At 38.8% G+C, this 18,433-nt stretch overlaps 1 protein-coding gene across 3 annotated transcripts in view; it reads right to left on the bottom strand.

The window, feature by feature from the left end:
- Positions 1-1,333: 1,333 nt before the first annotated feature.
- ITPRID2 (ITPR interacting domain containing 2) overlaps positions 1,334-18,433 on the bottom strand; it is a 37,664-nt gene continuing 20,564 nt past the window's right edge. For all 3 annotated transcript variants that reach the window (XM_084892576.1, XM_084892575.1, XM_084892574.1), the window contains exons 10-18: positions 17,744-17,832; positions 14,840-16,042; positions 12,911-12,988; positions 12,704-12,831; positions 12,127-12,277; positions 10,759-10,824; positions 9,625-10,089; positions 3,985-4,102; positions 1,334-2,519 (exon numbers count right to left, since the gene is read on the bottom strand). In XM_084892576.1, the coding sequence (XP_084748702.1) occupies positions 3,998-4,102; positions 9,625-10,089; positions 10,759-10,824; positions 12,127-12,277; positions 12,704-12,831; positions 12,911-12,988; positions 14,840-16,042; positions 17,744-17,832 (2,285 nt within the window). In that variant the 3' untranslated portion in view covers positions 1,334-2,519; positions 3,985-3,997. The remainder of the gene's footprint in view (positions 2,520-3,984; positions 4,103-9,624; positions 10,090-10,758; positions 10,825-12,126; positions 12,278-12,703; positions 12,832-12,910; positions 12,989-14,839; positions 16,043-17,743; positions 17,833-18,433) is intronic.

The following is an 18,433-nucleotide window of genomic DNA, read 5'->3' as shown; positions in this document are numbered from 1 at the left end:
AGTATATATATATATATATATATATATATATATATATGACTGTTGGAATCAGGTATAACTATTGAAAGCATTTCATTAGCACTTATTCTGGCTGCACTCTAAATATATAAAGTTGTCATATCTAATTAATAGCTCCTCTCATACAGTTTTTAAATTTATATTTGTTACTATTAAGGCAGGCCCTTTACCTTGTTTTCTTTGTTCTCATTATCACAGCTGATGCGTTGGTACTGGAATAATAGCTTGCATACGAAGTGTCAAGGTGCTCATCAGGGAATCAGAAATGTAACTACTTGAACCCCATCGTTTCCACTTCCCATTCTTTAAGACTTGACTCAACCCACATCTCCTTGGTAAAGCCTTCTCTGACCATCCAAGAAGTCTTTCAAATTCTTTTTATTCTTCTTCTGCATACTTTTCACTTGGCACTTCTGAAGTTACCCACAAATAAAACAATGCCTTGTTCCTCCACTTAGTTCATAACCCCTCTCTTATTCATTCCCCCACCCCCAGGGGAGAGTGTGAACACAGTCCCCACTAACACAAATTATGCCATCGAGGAGTCCAGATTTGGGGAAATCACAAGGTCAGCACATCCCAAGGGCAAGGGATAAGCCTCAGCCTGGAAAAGCCGCCTTCCTGATCATGGCATCTCCCCGGACAAGTAAGTATGGATCTCACTCCTTTGTACATAGCAGCCTGCAGGTGGCTTGAATATAGTAGCTTTCAATGGTTCAAGGACACAAAGGTTTAAAATGGGGAGAGGAAAGATGAAACTAGTAGTGCTGAGTTTCATTTTATTTGTATACTATTAAGTGATTTGCCCACTAGCTCAGCCTATTATTGTAACTGTTACGTCTCTATAATTTTTGATTAGCAAATTCTGGGTATTTTGTGTTATCAGAAATGAACTAAATATGGCTACAAAGCTGAGTAGTAAAAATCACTGATATGTATATTGCTATTAATATGGGGTATTTGGTTTTTACTTATCCTTATTAAAATCAACTGAATCGCTGGGTAATATTATCACAGAATAAGGCAACGCTTTAATGTTTTTTGTATAGTTGAACAGTATATTTTACAGAAACATTTTATTTTGCCTCAGATGGCAATCATTAGGACCACAGAACTAGATGAGACCGAAAAGCCCCAGTGTGTATCTTTCTCCGGGGTGGTCTAGTCTAAACTGCATTTCAACTTCTTCTGGAAAAGAGAATATTAGCCTATTAAGTTATATGTTGCAATTCTTTTGGGCTTCATTCATTACTCATCAAACCTAATCCAATTTCTTCGTGCTGCAGTTCCAGAAAAGAAACCACTTAAAAACATGTTAGGCAAAATAAATACTTTATTGTTTTAAAATTTTTTTTTTTTTCCTTTTTAGAAATCAGCCTTTGTGTGATAATTCAAACATTGATAAACCTTTTAGTTTTTCAAAGAATATTGTTAACATCTCGACCACTTTTGATTAAAATTCCACACAAAGAAATAGGCTAGCAATTGAAAATTATAAATGCCAAGGGAATATTTCTAGTAACATTGGTTGTTACCTTACACATTTATTTATTAACACATACTTAACCACAACAGGAAGCCATCTTCCTCTCCCCTCCCCCACAAAAACAAACAGTTTTCAATGGTTGAACTGAACTAAAACCATCTACTGTAAGGAGAACAAATCTAAATTACTTCCATTTTGAAAAACAAAAACAAAAACAAAAACAGCTTATTTATTTCTACCCATTCAAGTCATAGGCCCCGTTATTTTTGGAAATTCTCTATTTAGTCGAAAAGACAGAAGAATAAACATCTCCTTACAATAAAGAAATCTGGACAATGCAAAAAGTACATAGTGTTTAATATAAGACACATTTCCAAAAGAAAAATACTAGATAAGCTATAATAGAGTTAACATTTGTCTTGGGTAAAGTAACAATGCTTACAGTGTAAGAACAATAAGTAGTTGCAGGAAACCTCATATGAGAATTCTATCTTACTGCTATTAGTAACTTCCTCAAGAACTAAGAGCAAACTTTCACAATGGAACAAATTTTCTTCTTGGAAGAGATACTAATGAACAGCAGTAGAAGGAAAATCATTGGTTGTTTCAAGCTCTCAAAAAACAAATCAGTTATTATTGCACAGTAAATACCTCATAGAGGTCAGTGTTTAAGGAAGCTAGTCTACAGAAATATGTTATTTATATGTTGGTTAAATCTGGAAGTTTTCAAGTTTTAAAATTAATTCTACATAGGGAATCCACTGGAAAATATTGACATACAAATAAATATTAGGCTTTTTGAATAGCTACAGTTTAGGAGAGAAATAAAGTCAGCAAAGTGCCTAAGTTTCTATGTATGTTGTTTTTAAAAAAGATATGCACAGAAGAAATAAACATTGTACACTGTATACAGCAGCCCAGCTCAGCAGCAAGTATCTTCTGAAGCACAAATAACACCTCCACCAGTGTATACCATAACTCCAACATTTCTCAGCTAATATGATCCATGCCAACGCTGGGAAAGAAAAAGAGAACATCAAAATCTTTCAAATATTATTACTAAGAGGTTATTTAAAAGTGAAATGAGAATGTGTGATCTCTATACATCTTCCTGAGAGCTAATTCTTTTATCCCTGGCTTTGAAAAAGACCCTGTTAGCTGAGACCGGTTTGGCTCAGTGGATAGAGTGTCTGCCTGCGGACTAAAAGGTCCCAGGTTAGATTCTGGTCAAGGGCATGTACCTTGGTTGCGGGCACATCCCCGGTAGGGGGTGTGCAGGAGGCAGCTGATCTATGGTTCTCATCGATGTTTCTAACTCTCTATCTCCCTCTCTTCCTCTCTGTAAAAAATCAATAAAATATATTTAAAAAAAAAAAAAAAGACCCTGTTAGTTATTTTATGAAATAGTTTATAGAACTATTTTTCTTATTTTCTACAGCTAAAAGTTATTTTTATATTATATACTTATATTTTATATTACAAATATTTATATATATTTATATATTTTTTCAAATTATATATTTGTTTCTCACATTCTACCAAATGAATATTTTTAGTTCTGGCATTATTCTACTGAATTGTATTATTGATTTTAGCATTCGAGTATTACTATTAATAAGTATTTTATAAAATGTAACGAGTCATGAGACAAATTAAAGTTCTTCCTTTTAATATTTAAAACATATGAAACAATGCTATATATTAAGACATGACTAGATATGGAACTATGGGAAACACTTCTTTAAAAGGCAAAAATTGAGAAAAATACTAGGAATTCTTGATTCTTTTAAAAAAATATATATTTTATTGATTCTTTTTTCTTACAGAGAGGAAGGGAGAGGGATAGAGAGTTAGAAATATCATCAATGGAAGAGAAACATCGATCAGTTGCCTCCTGCTCACCCCCTACTGGGGCTGTGCCCCCAACCAAGGTACATGCCCTTGACTGGAATTGAACCTGGGACCCTTCAGTCTGCAGGCCGATGCTCTATCCACTGAGCAAACCAGTTAAGGTTTAAGATTAATTCTTAAAATTGTGGCCCATAAATTGTATATCTAAAAAACCATTACAACCAATGCAGTTAAAATAAGACTCAGGTTTGAAGGTCCTGATTTCCCCAATTTCAGAATTTGTTTACTATAATTAATTTTCAGTAAAATGACATAATACAGGATGGGGTGAAAGTAGGTTTACAGTTGTGAGAATGATAAACACAGAGGTAAATCTTGTATTATTTTTTGTATGAACAATTGTAAAGTTACTTCTGTCCCACTCTGTGTAACAATTCCTTGGAGGTTAGTATTATAAGATTTTGACTATATTTCAAAAGGGGCTGTATGGGGCTTTTACATTGTAGGATAATATAATACACACATTCTAAAAATTAAAACTTCTTAGAGAAGCAAACCTGTGTACTAAGAAAGCAAAGCATTGAAAACTATTTTACATTTACCTAAACAAAGAACATCAGTAAATTTACCTATTAATCCCATTTAATGACTATCTTGCTTAGAATTTGATGCTTTACTTGAAGACACTGCTGCCAGAAGTCCACTCACAATTTCCCGTCTGATTTCCCCAACAATAGACTCTTTAATCTAGAATAGAAACAAAGGAAAATAAGAATTTGGCAACGTAACTATCATCCATTTTTTGTTTCCAAAAAAACATAAATAGCATTTCATTTCTGTAATCGACTAAACCATAAGGAAAGTGGCAACATTCACGTGAAATTTGATGCACTACGGAGGGCGAGGGCAATCACATTCATCTCCCCTCTAACTCAGACCCGACTTCTAGGTCTGGTCGGTCCAAAATTCAGACAACTACATTACAAAATATCACGTTTCTTAAGTTGAGAACATTAAAAAGGTAATTCTTTTATATATTAAAAACTGTCTTTTAAATAATTTGCTTCACGACACAAGATAACCTGGAAGAAGTGATTAAATGTTAGTTTCACTTTTATGTTTCTGATTAATGTCCACCTTTGTATCGTAGTCAGCCGGAAGCTCAAGTGTTCTCATTGTTATGAAAGTCCATTAATGGCAAAACAATAGACAAGTATATGGTCTGAAAGTGGAGTGATATTGTTATATATTGTTCTAAATGTAACATGCATATTTTAAGTGGAAAGAAGTGATCATGTAGCACAGATTACTTTAAAACATGAAAATAAATGACCATAAACTCTAAAAAATAATTTTTCTTTAGTTGTACGGTATGTTTGTCAACTGCCTAAAACTTTAGCTTCAAGAAAAGATATATCAATACATCTCTTTTATTAGTGGAAAGTGCAAATAAAAGTATGACAATGACAATTTCATCAAGGTTTTCTTCTCCAGATGCCTGAACACTACCCATGCCTATCCGTGCCTTTTTCTCTCTTATGATATACCATCTCCTCCAAACAGCCCTCTGGAAAGACTGTAAATGTGCATTTCCTGAAGTAAACTGATAATGCCTTCCTAAATTAGCACTGGAGACACTCTCACCCAGCTTTTAAAAATTCTACATTTCCACAGTTTCCTGTGAGGCTGATCTATTTCCTAAAATGTTTCTAAGTACATCCTGAACTCATTCCAACTGAAGTCTTTCCAAAAATAGCTCTGAATTAATCTGTCATGCAAAACTGGTACAGCCCGGCCAGTGTGGCTCAGGAGTGGTTGGTGGTAAGGGCAAATGCCTAGATTGTGGGCCCAGTAGGGGGTGTGCAGGAGGCAGCCAAACAATGATTCTCCTTCACTGATGGTTCTATCTCTCTCCCTCTCCCTTTCTCTCTGAAATCAATAATATATATATATATATATATATATATATATATATATATATACACACACCGTATTTTCCGGCGTATAAGACGACTTTTGAACCGAAAAAAGTCAATGGAAAGGATGACCTGGCGTATAAGACGACCCCCTAATTTTACAGTTATAACATAGGTTTAAGCCTATATTCGCCTATTTTCGGGATATACTTGGCGTATAAGATGACCCCCGATTTTCAGTTGACTTTTTTGTTTCAAAAGTCGTCTTATACGCCGGAAAATACAGTGTGTGTGTGTATATATATATATATTTAAAACCTGGCTGGTACATGCACAATACATAGATTTATATACAAGTATACATAGGAACAAATGCTCCATAGCTATCAACCATCTTCACAGGAATATATCCAAATAAATATGAGCTTCTCATTCTATTTTCTACCAATATTCTAAACTTTAAACATCACCAAAAGTTTTTGAAGTTCGTAGCATCTCATATTCATTTAAAAAAAAAACAAACAAATACATGTAAAACACAAATATTATGAAAACCAGAATCTCTTAGCCACACTATGCAAGCCCAAACACAATGTGTGCTGAATCAAAACCACTGCACACCTGTATTTACAGGAGACAATGAGCAGCAGAGTCTTCCCAGTTCCCTTGTCTGATGCCATCATGCCATTTTATTAAGTCTTGTCCTTCTTCAGCATTCAAAAGACAAACTTGTCAAAGAGTATTATTTACAAACCAAAAAAGTGTGCCAGAGTATCTGGGGAGTATAGGCATTACTGGAGTAAAGCATAAAAGTCCCCATCATCAAGGATATCATTATCTAGATGGGCACACAATCAATAGTGTTTCCTAAAATATACAAGGAAAAGTAATTTGTTCATTCACTAATGACACAAGAACAGAACAAATTGTGAAAAATGAGAGACCACTTTGGGCTAGGAGAGGAGAAAATAAAAATAAAAATAAAAAACATCTCAGAGAATGGCGGACTTTAATGTAGCAGATCATGAAAAAGGACAGGTGATTTCAGAAGACAGAACAGAAAATTGTAGCAAGAGCACCCTGGATAAGAGGGTGCAAGCCAAAAGGAGCCTGGCTGACAAGCTAGTTCCTGCGAGGGAGTGGAAATTGGGAAATTAGAATAGAAAGGGTGAGGCCAAATGGAAAGTGTTTATTGTGAGCTACTTCAGGGGCAGGGTTGGGCCTCATTTATCAATGTATCCTGGCATGAAATAAGTGCTCAATAAATGTCTGAATGAATCAATGACAGAGCGAGAGAGTCAGAGGGAGAGAGACAGGGAAAGAGAGCAAGAATGAGAGACCATATATCACACACAAAAGGAAACAGGAAGTAGGGGGAAAAGGGACTACAGACTAGCACTGAAAAGAATCAAATGCCTTTAACAATTTATTGAAAGAATTAATGTACAGACAAATAAGTTCTAAAATCCTCCATGCTAGAGAGGATGGAAGGGCTAGGAGTGAGAAAACGCTGGGATGAGTGGTCAAGTTGCTTTTATGAGCACAATTTCCAAAAAGTGGGACAGGCTGAAGACAGGTTACTGGAGATTAAGAAAGGCAAGCTCCCTGGCTCATACACACACCGACAGCCAGTCTGACGTGCGGGGCAACGCATCCATCCAACACGCATCTACTGTGTGCGAACTTCGTGGCAGACATTCTATCCAGAGATCACTAACACACGTTATAATAGTCAGAACACAGTCAAGTTGGGGATTTACCAAAATACATGTTTAAAGCATGTCAGGTGAACTGTAGTGAAGACAGTAAAAGGCATGAGCCAAGCCTAGGAACTTGAATAAACCGAGAACAACTCTCTGAACACAAAGCAACCTGTGTTTACGCTTTTGACGTATTTAATTTGGTTGCGTTGGATAGCGTGGGCACATGTTCACTCATTCTATTCGGTAATCTTATTCATTTGTTTACTTCAAAGAAAAGCAAATGAACAGCTCAGGCTGCTGACTACATACATCACGGACCACCAGGGAAAATGCCCGGAGTGTCCTTTGCCCCTCTACAACACACACAACCTGCACAGGTTAGGGGCATCTTCAATGTGACTAAAGTTTCGTTACTGAATGAGCGTATGAAACGTGTGTTTGAAAGGACTTCCTATCCTGTCCTTCCAAAGAAGAATCCCACTGCACTAACACATTATAAGTAATGAAAGCACTCGTTCTAAAAACTTCAGATATGGCGAAACGATGGAAACAAAGGCCTGACAGACATCGTTGTTTTCACGCACCCAAGAGTGCAGTAAGAAAACTTCCCTGAAAGTGTCTGCCAAACATGCTTAATCCTCGTCGGCAAAACTGTTCAGCACAAGCTTAAAGCTTGTTTCCTGAATAGTGGCTTTGTTAATGGGTTAGGGGCCCAGAATTTACTGGAAGATGGAATCTCACTTAACTTTCTTGGTACCTAAAACCATAAGCTTTTTAAAAAAAAATTGGAATTCAGTACCAAGTGTATTTAGGTGAAAAGTGTATGGATTTGAAATTAAAGTGCTTCAAAATAGTTTTCCTTTTTAAAGTAGTTTATTGATATTTAGAGAGACAGGGAAGGAGACAAAAGAAACACCAGGGTCTGAGTGTAACACTGACTGGGAATGGCTGCCTCCTGCTCACACCCCACCAGGCCTCAAGCCCAAACCTGGGCACCTGCCCTGACCAAGAATCCAACTAGCAGCCTTTGGGGCATGGGATGACGCCCAAACAATGGAGCCTACGGGCCAGGGCAGCTTAATTTTCTTAAATACACCAATATTCCTCTTTCACACTGTTTGATCTATACATTTTGTTTAGTAGTTGCTTTTTTTTTTTTTTTTTTGTAGACAGTAAGCCGATAAATGTTAAGCCCATTTCCTCCAAACATGCCAAATTCTGACTTAGGGAGTGTCTAAGTAACAGTTTTAATAACAAATTCTGAGCAGTTTTGAAGCATTTGCCTTGCATGTCAGTTTAAATATCTTCAAATTATAAAATCTACATTCCATGGGAGGTTCTTATAGATGTCTAAGTAATTCTCTAGAACCAAGAGAACACCACCAACTTCCTATATGCTATATTCTATGTCAAAGATCAATGCTCTCGTCTATGAATCACTTACTTCTAAGGAATTACACAGCACACATCAGGTCATCACATACAAATAATAATAGTTGATAATCGGTCATACCTGAGAAAGTTGCACACACAGAGCTTGATAAACACTAGTTGGCCACAACCAACTTATAAAAATAACTACATCTGTAAGACAAATAACTTTATAGAATTAAGATTTTTCAAATTTTAATATATCATGTCAGGAAAAGAAAGTATATACATCCAGTCTCTCCTGCTATAATGCTTGTTCTGAAAATGTGCGTTTGTCTCAAACATGACTGAATTAGGAAACAACTTGATCTCCCTTTTTTTGTTTGTTGTTGCTTTTTAAATATATTTTCATTGATTTCAGAGAGGAAGGGAGAGGAAGAGAGATAGAAACATCAACGATGAGAGAGAATTATTGAATGGCTGCCTCCTACAAGTCCCCTACTGGGGATTGAGCCCTTAACCTAGGCATGTGCCCTTGACTGGAATCAAACCCAGGACACCCTTTAGTCTGCATGCAGACTAAAACTAGCTAGGGCTCCCTTTTAAAAAAATATATACAATTCTTTCTTTCTACCTGATCCTAGTGCCAAAACAGGTATTCTGTTAATTTTCTAAATTAACATTTGACCTCTGACTACTCACCTTCCTAATTTTTTTGTGGTCCTTTTGGTTACTAGAACCATGGTTAATCAGGTTTGACCACTGTCATCCTTCAGGATAAACCTTTTCATTCTGTATTTCTGTCTTTGAGCAACTCATATAATTTCTATATTTCTCCACCCATTAAACCAAACAGACCAAATTAATTATACTTATTAAAGTCACAACACCACCTTCCCATGTAAGTTGACATTATAAAAATGACATAATATCCTGGAAGAGACCTAAATTGTAATCTCTCATTTTACAAATGCAGAAACAGTCTAAAGAGCACGTCACATGTTTATCTATTTCAAACTCTAAACGTACCTTCTTCCCCAGAGTGAATAATACAGAATTGCAATTATTCCACACTATAGTATGGGATTTATAGAAATGCCATTACAAATATTAAAAAAATATTGTAATCGATGTAAGATGGACCAAAGAGAAGGTTAACTTAAAAGCTCTATGAAAATTACTGAATACAGTGAATCAAAGGGATATATTAGAAATAATGTTTAAATAAAACATCCTCCAACATATACCACAAAATAAATTAAGCATGGGTTTTACTCACCTCCCGTATGACTTGCTGCAATTCATCTTGCTCTACGTTTTTATGCATTTCCTCAGCAGCTGGCATCAATGGGACTTTTCCATACCCTTCTTCCCCGTCGGATTTAGGTCCTACAGCCTCTAAGTGTTCTTCAGCTGCGCCCACGTCCTCAGAACTTTCCCCCTCTGGAGGCGAATGCACAGAGCCTGTTCTAGAAGGCGCAGTTGGGGTCAGGGCCACGGATGCGCGGAACACTTTCTTGCTTGGTGCCCGATGGGCCTTGTGTTTGCGCGCTGAGTCACCAGAAGGCCCTCCAGTTCTTCGATTAGGATGAAAGGGACTAGAACAAGCGGAAGAGGACTCTGATGTTGCTTGGGAGAAAACAGATTCTGAGCTTTCTCCAGGAGGAATGTCAAATCTCATTTCTCCAAGTCCCAGGCCCAATTCAGACTTAAGGTATGACTGTTCCCGCATCAGTTCAGTGACCTGGAGATCAGAAAAATTATAATTATCCTCTCTTGAAATTAAGATCACTGGTTAAAAAAACTAAAGTCCTAGCTATATTGCCTAAAGTCACTTAACTTGTAAGGCATGATTCTTCTAAAGCATTCATTCAGTAACTACTTAATTTCATTTGCAACAACAGCAAAGAAAATTTAAATTCTTAGTGAGATCAGGCCATAAAATGTGTAACTAGAACAACTAGTGGGATGAAATTTTACTTGTCACCATATGGTTGTCCAAATGACTTACGAGGAAGAGTAACTATTGAAAAGCAAAATCGCTTAACTAATTTGTTTAATGTATGTTAAAAATCAGACTTTTGCTCAAAAAGTAGTCTCCTTAGAGATCCAATTACCGAAAGGACATGGAATCAGACTGTAAAAGAACAATTACCCTGGAGTATAAGTTAAATGTTTTTATAATGCATTATCTCCTGTAGGCCACAAAGATAAATCCGTTATGCAATTAACTGGCTTCCTAGTGGCCTAAGGTAGCAAGGGACTTCCAGAAGTCCCAAACTCCCTTCCAATCAATTTAAATAACTCATCAAATTCTGTGTTTAGAAAGTATTTCATCTACGCTAGGAAAGTTGTGTGTTTTTGAAATGTTCTATCATTCCCTCCCCCGTGATTTAAAAGGAGAGAGGCTTACTGGTTCCATTACATTCAATGGAGAAGGGCAAGACAAGTTATCAGCACTTCTACTGCCACACATCCCCTGAAAAAGAAAAATATATATATTTACATGTGTGTGTTTTTTTCAAACTGCAACTGTTTTATAATAAAGTAAATTAGCTAATTATTACTCTAATGCATTCCTTTATGTCACCCTCAAATGTCATGGGAACCTATAAAAGGTGCTACTGCGATTGAAAGTGCATACATCACACTGTTGTCACCAACACACATTTCTAGAATAAATCAAAACCTTTTATAGAAAAAAGATAGTCATCATTGATATAGAATATTCTTAGCCTATGCTACTCATTCATATGTGTACATACACATTCCTATTCTATTGATTTTACCATATGAGCACGTGTGTGTGTGTGTGTGTATGTATGTGTGTGTGTATGGTAATCATTCACTTTTTTATAATAAATCAAGTATGTTCCGGTAACAGAGAAAAGTTCACTATTTCGGCATTTCAAAGCAATATTTTCTACAACTGCAAAGGTATCAGCAAAAATAAGACTACAACTTTTGAAGTTCAAATTTGATAAAAAGAAACATGGGAAGTATAAAAAGTGGTACTTTTATAAATATAAAGCGTTTCTTTTAATTCTCTTTGTTGTATATGTTTTTTGCCTTTACAAAGACTTCATGTGATTTCTTAAAAAACAACAACAAAGAATTGCCAAAACCGCTTTGGCTCAGTGGATAGAGCGTCGGGACTGAAAGGTCCCAGGTTCAATTCCGGTCAAGGGCATATATCTTGATTGCGGGCACATCCCCAGTGGGGGGTGTGCAAGAGACAACTGATTGATGACTCTCTCTCATTGATGTTTCTAACTTTCTATCCCTCTCCATTCCTTTCTGTAAAAAATCAATAAAATATATTAAACACACACACACACACACACACACACAAAGAATAGAAAAGGATCCAAAATAGAGGAAAAGCTTAAAGAAAGTAGTTATTCAAAGACATGAAAGGAAGAAAAAAAACTGAGTGGAATATATTGTATATGTGTTCTTTACAATCGCATGCAGTAACTAAAAGCTAAATGTCAGAGATTAACCACTATGACTTTCCTTTAAAACCCCTAAATTTTTGTACTGCTGCTTACTTTCTATTATTAAAAATTACGATGAAAAGTTTTCAATGTATTTCTAAATATACTATTTAAGAAAGTCATCACAATGTGTACATTCAACTAATTTGGGGAAGATTCCTTAAACATACTCCATGCTTCTAATGCCATATAAATAAGTGTTAAGTTAAGGCATGTATCTGAAATTACGTGGAACACTATAAGCAAATCCTTCCTAGATCTACTGACAGCGCCCGGGTACCCACCATCAGCGCCGAGGAGCGGAAGGGAGAAGGAATATGCCTGGCGCGCAGCTGCTCCTCCAGGCCCAGCAGACGTTCCTCCAGCTGCAGCTCCAGGTCTTCGAGTTCCATTCGGACTGAATTTCGCAAACCCTGGAGCTGGTCCACTTCATACCTAACGGCAGGGGGTCAGGCACAACGTCTGAATAAAGCAGTCTGGGGATGCAGTCACCATTCCCTCACCAGCTGTCGGAAGGCAGTGAAATTCCAAGTTCTAGAAACTGGCGCAACAGCAAATGCCAGCCGGTGTGACCAGCAGGACAACTGTTCTCTTTCTCTCTCTCTCTCTCTCTCTCTCTCTCTCTCTCTCTCTCGCCTTCCTCACAAATACCCCAAACACTGACAACAGAGGACAGCCACTATCTTCCTTAGCGCACTGGAAGCAGGGAAGTGTACTTGGGAGTTTTATTTATACTGGTTCACCAAATAGGTAAAGAGTACACAGCAGCGGAAATAAAATCTAGCTTTAAATAGAAAAGTTGGCAATGCTTTTTAGGATAGAAAAAGGTTTGAGTCACGTTAAGACAGAATGAACTTTTACCTTTCCTCCTCAGTCATGTGATGATAAACCATGGTTTGCTGACGCAGCATCGCCAATTCTAGGTCCATCATTTGCGTTCTAAACAAATTCAGGCTCCGCCTCATTACTTGGAGCTCCTGAAAAGTATTCTGAAATACAACATAACAAAATTATACCTCTAAGTCACAGAGGGTTTTTTTGCACACAGCGATTTCAGTAAGAACTTACTTCATAAAGAGGTAGAACAGACGATTTCTGAGGACTGTACGGGGCAGCAGCAAGATCAGGTCCTCTCGTCATAGGGTGCTTCAAAAAAAGGGAAAGGATGGTTACAAACCAACGCCAAAGTGACTGTTCCCGATTTATTTGAAGTATTAAAGCTATGAACTGGAGGCCTTCGTGTCTTTCTCTTTGAGGCAAAAATAGTAAAAACAAAACTGCCTATTGTGAGCAAGAGCCAAATCAATCAGTCCCTCACTCTACCTACTTCTCCCATCTGTTCCGGGGATAAGCCAGTCTATTTGGAATGAGCCGGAAGCAAAGGAACACAGATAGCTCATCTATGTCTTATAGGACTTCCCTCTTGCCTTAGGAAAGTAGAAAAACAAAACCCACAGAAGAAATAACAAGTGTCATTCTGAAATAACAGAACTATTGATTTGAATGGAGAGAGTAACAATCCATCATCACTCATTCTCAGACGTCTGAGCATCTGCTATATGTGACTATTACAGGCAGTGAAGAAAAAAGATAAAAGGCATTCCTGACCTTTTAGTGTTCTCATAATGTAAAAAAGTGAGAAAAAAGAACTTAAAAAATTATACTTCTGGGGTGGAGTGTTACAATAGAAACATAGAAAAATCCAGATTAGGGGAGTACACAACCTCAACGGTGCTGACACCTGACACAACTATTTAGGGGCCGGCATGCAGTCCAGTAACGGCTGGAGCTCACACGTAAGGAATAAGTCTGGAGATACAGGCTGAGTCCAGGTCATGAAGAGCATCTGCCTACTGAGGTGGGAGTGGAAATTAACTGAGTAACTGAAGGGACATCAATGAGAAGGCCACACCCAGGGTAGAACAAGCTGGCCTAGCAAGAAAGTCACAGGGAGACAGGGCCCTGGGAATCCCCAGTGTCACGCAATTACAGCTGAAAGGTTAAATGTCTCACTCATAGACAGAACTACATTTTGTACACAGGAAGACAAACACCCACATTCTGGTTAGGCTGAAAATCATTTGGAGAAGGCACATTACTACCTAACTTGAAAAGTCACAACTTTAGTTTTTACTTTCCCAGTGGCTTCCTGTCTGCAGTCATCATGGTGAGAGACCTACTATGCACACCCTAGGCCTCCTGACGCCTTGCTGAACACTCTGATCCTTGCATGACAGTCACTTTCTTCGTGTCCTTAACTGTCTGAATGTAAGTAGCTCAGAAAGATACAGAAAGGAAATGTAAAATATGAAAGGCAAACCTGAGGACGATTTACTTATTTTCAGAGTTTTTTAGGGGGGAATTATTTCCAGTCCACTAAGAGTTGTTGAAGTGACAAGACACATAAGACTACTTTAGTTCACATTCACAGTTTACCTGATTTTTTTCCTTTTCTGGGGTAGTTCAGGCTTTGGACCCAGTGGAGGCAGACTAACGCTGCACCAGGAGACCGGCCTCGGGAGTCAGTAGGTGGAGGGGAAAGCTTAGTCAGAGAGCTACGAGCAGAACCAGAGCACACGGCGACAGGCAGGCCAAGGGCACGCACACTTAGAAAGAAGAGGTGGTGAACACTGTCCACTGGCAGAGAGAAGGAGAGAAAGTACTTGAGAGGGAAGATTTTTTTTTTTAAATAACAGGACCATCTGACTAAGACAAAAACAATGGAGCAGAGGCATAAGGAAGGACATTAATGGACAAAATCTCTTTTCTTAGATGGGACGTTCTGAGCAGAGAAATTAACCTTGGTCAGCGTTAGTAAGAGTCGTTTCTGAGGCGGGAAGAGGGAGTCTGGGAGGAGAGAGGGTACAGATCAGTGGAGACACCGAAGACAATGAAGACAGGAGGTTCATGCCTACTGCGTCTTAGCCTCTCCGTGAATTAGGAGGTGCTCAGGCCAATAAAACAAAGAATAAGTGAAGATGCACTTTTCCCCCATACCTGTGAAAGATTCTGCAGCGAGTTTCTAATGTCATGCAACACTCTTCGCAGCTGCATCTCGATGGCAGAAGGGGGGTTCCCGGAGCCCGATCGGTACGGGTAGGCAGCGTGTCTGTGGGAGTACGAACACCCGAGAGGGGGCGTGAAGGCACTGCAGGTGGCGCCGGAGATGTTGGGGACGCTGCGGGTGCTCAGGGTCCTCATGTGCTCGCAGAGGGGCCGTTCCTGCCACTCGGAGTGCAGAGAGTGGAGGGAGCAGCTGGACTGAGATATGGGCGCCGGAGCATAGAGGGAGCAGGTGGGCGTCCTCTGATGATGACACTCCTCCGCCGGGCTCGCCTCCCTCGGTGAGGCTTCCGAGTCTTTCTTCCCAGAGGACGACGGGGAGATGAAAATAGTGGATTTGATGACAGACTGGCCGTCGTGCTCAACCGCCTCACTTTCCGATTTCTGCTCCTCCTCGGGGGTGTACTTGTAGGTGAAGGAGGGTGGGCTGCACCTGGTCTCCTTTCCTGGGGATAATCGCACGTTGACCGAGGACACGACCCTCACGGGGCTCAGCAAGGTGGTGGGCAAAGACTGAGACCTGCGCAGAGGATAGCCGGCTTTGGCAAGCAGGTACCTCTGCTTTAACAGGTCTTTTGATTTGATCAGGCTACGCCCCACTCTCTGACCAGACAGACCGCAGATCTTCATCTGAGCTCTTTGCAAGGCTGTGTTGACTCTGTCCAAGGAAGAGGGAAGCCCGGCTTTAGTTTCAGGGCCCTTCTCGCTGCCCTTGGCTTCGATGGAAGCCAGCGATTTCAGAATATGGTGGGTGGTATACTGCACAAATTCACACTCCGTGCTCCTATCCACATCACTTTCCGCACTTTCTCCCCTGGGCAGTCCCTCTGGCTGTGCAGGAGAGGAGTCCTCTTTCACTTCAGTGACTTCGGGAGCGTGGTCCCCCGCGCGGCAGGTGGACTCCTCATTTCCTGTATCCTCCACCGCCTCGCCCTGGGGGGAGTCCTGGCCATCTGACCTTCCTTTGTCAGCAGCGGCCGCCGCCTTCCCGCTTCCCCTGGGAGCAGGCGTGAGAGACCCCTCGGCAGAGTCATTAAAGGAAGGCGGGTCAGGCGCTGTTGGCGTGGCAAGGTTTTCACCCAACGAAGTGACTGTGGTCTCGCTGTCGCAACTATCGGCACTGCTCCCCATGTGAACCTGGGAGAGGAAAACGGGTGGAACGAAGAAACATTCAAATAAGCATCATGAATGAAATGCCAGAGATGCAATGCCTCTGTATGCTGGGGTCTCCCACCTCTGCTGTGACAGAGGTGCTGTTCAAGACTGCTTACACCACCCTCCTCAGCAGTCCCTCCAATTTCTCACCGAGATTAGTCCAGACCTTTACTCCCTTAAATTCCTTTTTCAACACGCATCTCATTTTCTTGCAACACATGCCACTGACTCAGAGGAAATGGACAAAAGCTGCTTAGCTTTCCTCCCCAACACCTACAAACTCCCCCACGCCTCTTCCCATCATTCCCTCCTCTCCGCTTTGAAAGGAAACTGTGTCTCTTTTTTCAAAACTAAATCCTCCAACCTTTCCTTCTGATCACATCCTCCCCAGGATGAGGGTACTTTCCCAAAGTTTCATCCCATATTTTTCTGCATCCAATTCTCTTCTCACAGGGCCCTTCCTTAAAAACTTCCCTAAGCCTCTGCCATATGAAAAAGACAAAAAAAATCTATCACCCTGAAGCTATCATCATCATTTGAAAGGATAGTTAACATTCATATCTTCTCTTCCTTATCGTTGATTTCCTCTCCAATCGCACTTTTGCCTCATTTACTGTATCAGAATTGCTCACTCAACTACTCAATTTCCAAGCAGCCAAATTCTCATCTTTGTACTCTGATGGCCATAGCTTTCCTTTGAAAAGTTTCTCCTCCAGCTCCCAATTTTTCTGCCCACTGAATTATTCTTTCAGAGTTACCATAGACACTCCTCTTATATTTCTACCCCAATGCTGTTTCTAAAGGTTCTTTTGGGGGGGTTCTCTTTTACTGTTAATATAACTTTATTTAAAATTTGTGTATAGGTGTTTTAGACACTTTTCACATAAATTCTGTGTGCTGAACACATACACTGTTTGTTCCTTGAGAATAAAGATGTGTTTAACTCTTGGGTTATCTAACATAGTCTTATATAAAAGTCATATAATGATCAGCAAGCTATAGATCCACACTTAATGTTGGTTACTAAATAAATGCTTATTGGAAAATACTAAAACACAATGATGGTAAAAAATAATAAAAATATTGATAGCAGACAAGCTAGGATAATGATTAAGATAACCTATTTACTGGTGGTTCAAAAAGAAAGAAGTTTAGTTGTTTTTTTGCTATTGTTACATATTTGTCAGAGATGAAGAATTAGTGAAACCTAAAATGAGTAGCCAAACACTTAGATTACATCTGTATCCCAGAAAATGTTTTATTCTTTTTTTTTTTTTTTTTTTTTTTTTTTTTTTTTTTTAAATATATTTTATTGATTTTGCACAGAGAGGAAGGAAGAGAGATAGTAAGTTAGAAACATCGATGAGAGAGAGTCACCGATCAGCTGCCTCTTACACACCCCCTACTGGGGATGTGCCCGCAACCAAGGTACATGCCCTTGACCGGAATCGAACCCGGGACCCTTCAGTCCCCAAGCCGATGCTCTATCCACTGAGCCAAACCGGTTTCGGCAAATGTTTTATTCTTATTGTTATTTTTAAAATAAAGATATCACAGATTGAATCTTGAAATACATAGCTACTTAAAAAACCACGTACAGATTGAATCTTGAAATACATAGCTACTTAAAAAACCACGTAAATGTGAAGTTAATCATAGTGCTTACTACATAGAAAATTTTACCTGAAGTTGATTAATGAAGACACAGTCTGTTGAGTCTTCAGCAAAACCACTGCTATCAGAATGCTGACTGGCAGTACGTAACAGGTGATCTACCAAAAGAAGTGTAGTTATACAAAACTGCCAAATATGCCTTCAATGAGAACAATCTTATAACACATATATGAACTCCTAACAGATATGCAAACATTGATTCTGTCTTAGAAAAATATGCATCGCTTATTAAAAATTGTGACTTCAAAGCACAGGAGTGAAGTCAAATTCAAACAAAAACTAAATCAGATCACAAATTCTCAATGTTCGGTTGCTAATCAAACTCTAATTATAATGTACTTTGGTAAGTCCAATTAATGTCTTATCCTTGGAGGACAACTGCTTGAATTAAAATATTGGCTCCAGTAAAAATAAAAATCCCCCAAATAAACCATTTCTATTATGTAAAAACATAAAGGTTAAATATGTAGTAGGTAAAATTAGAAGTTTAAATGTAGTGTAAAAAATGTCTATTACTTTCCCAATAAGAAAATAAAAGTACAATTAAGGCCAATAAGTTAAATAACTTGTTTGCAGGTATCTAAACATCTGTGGTGTTTTAAATGATGCAAACATTTGTAAGTTATGAAACAAATTTTCTCTTAACAACTGCATAAAACTCAGTCAAATAGGTTCAACTCGTACATAATATTGTTAATC

Source organism: Pipistrellus hanaki, assembly GCF_964339955.1.
Source record: "Pipistrellus hanaki genome assembly, chromosome: 8".
NCBI classification, from domain to species: domain Eukaryota; kingdom Metazoa; phylum Chordata; class Mammalia; order Chiroptera; family Vespertilionidae; genus Pipistrellus; species Pipistrellus hanaki.
The sequence above is the reverse complement of the archived record's forward strand: the minus strand, read 5'-3'. Positions and strand labels throughout refer to the sequence as shown.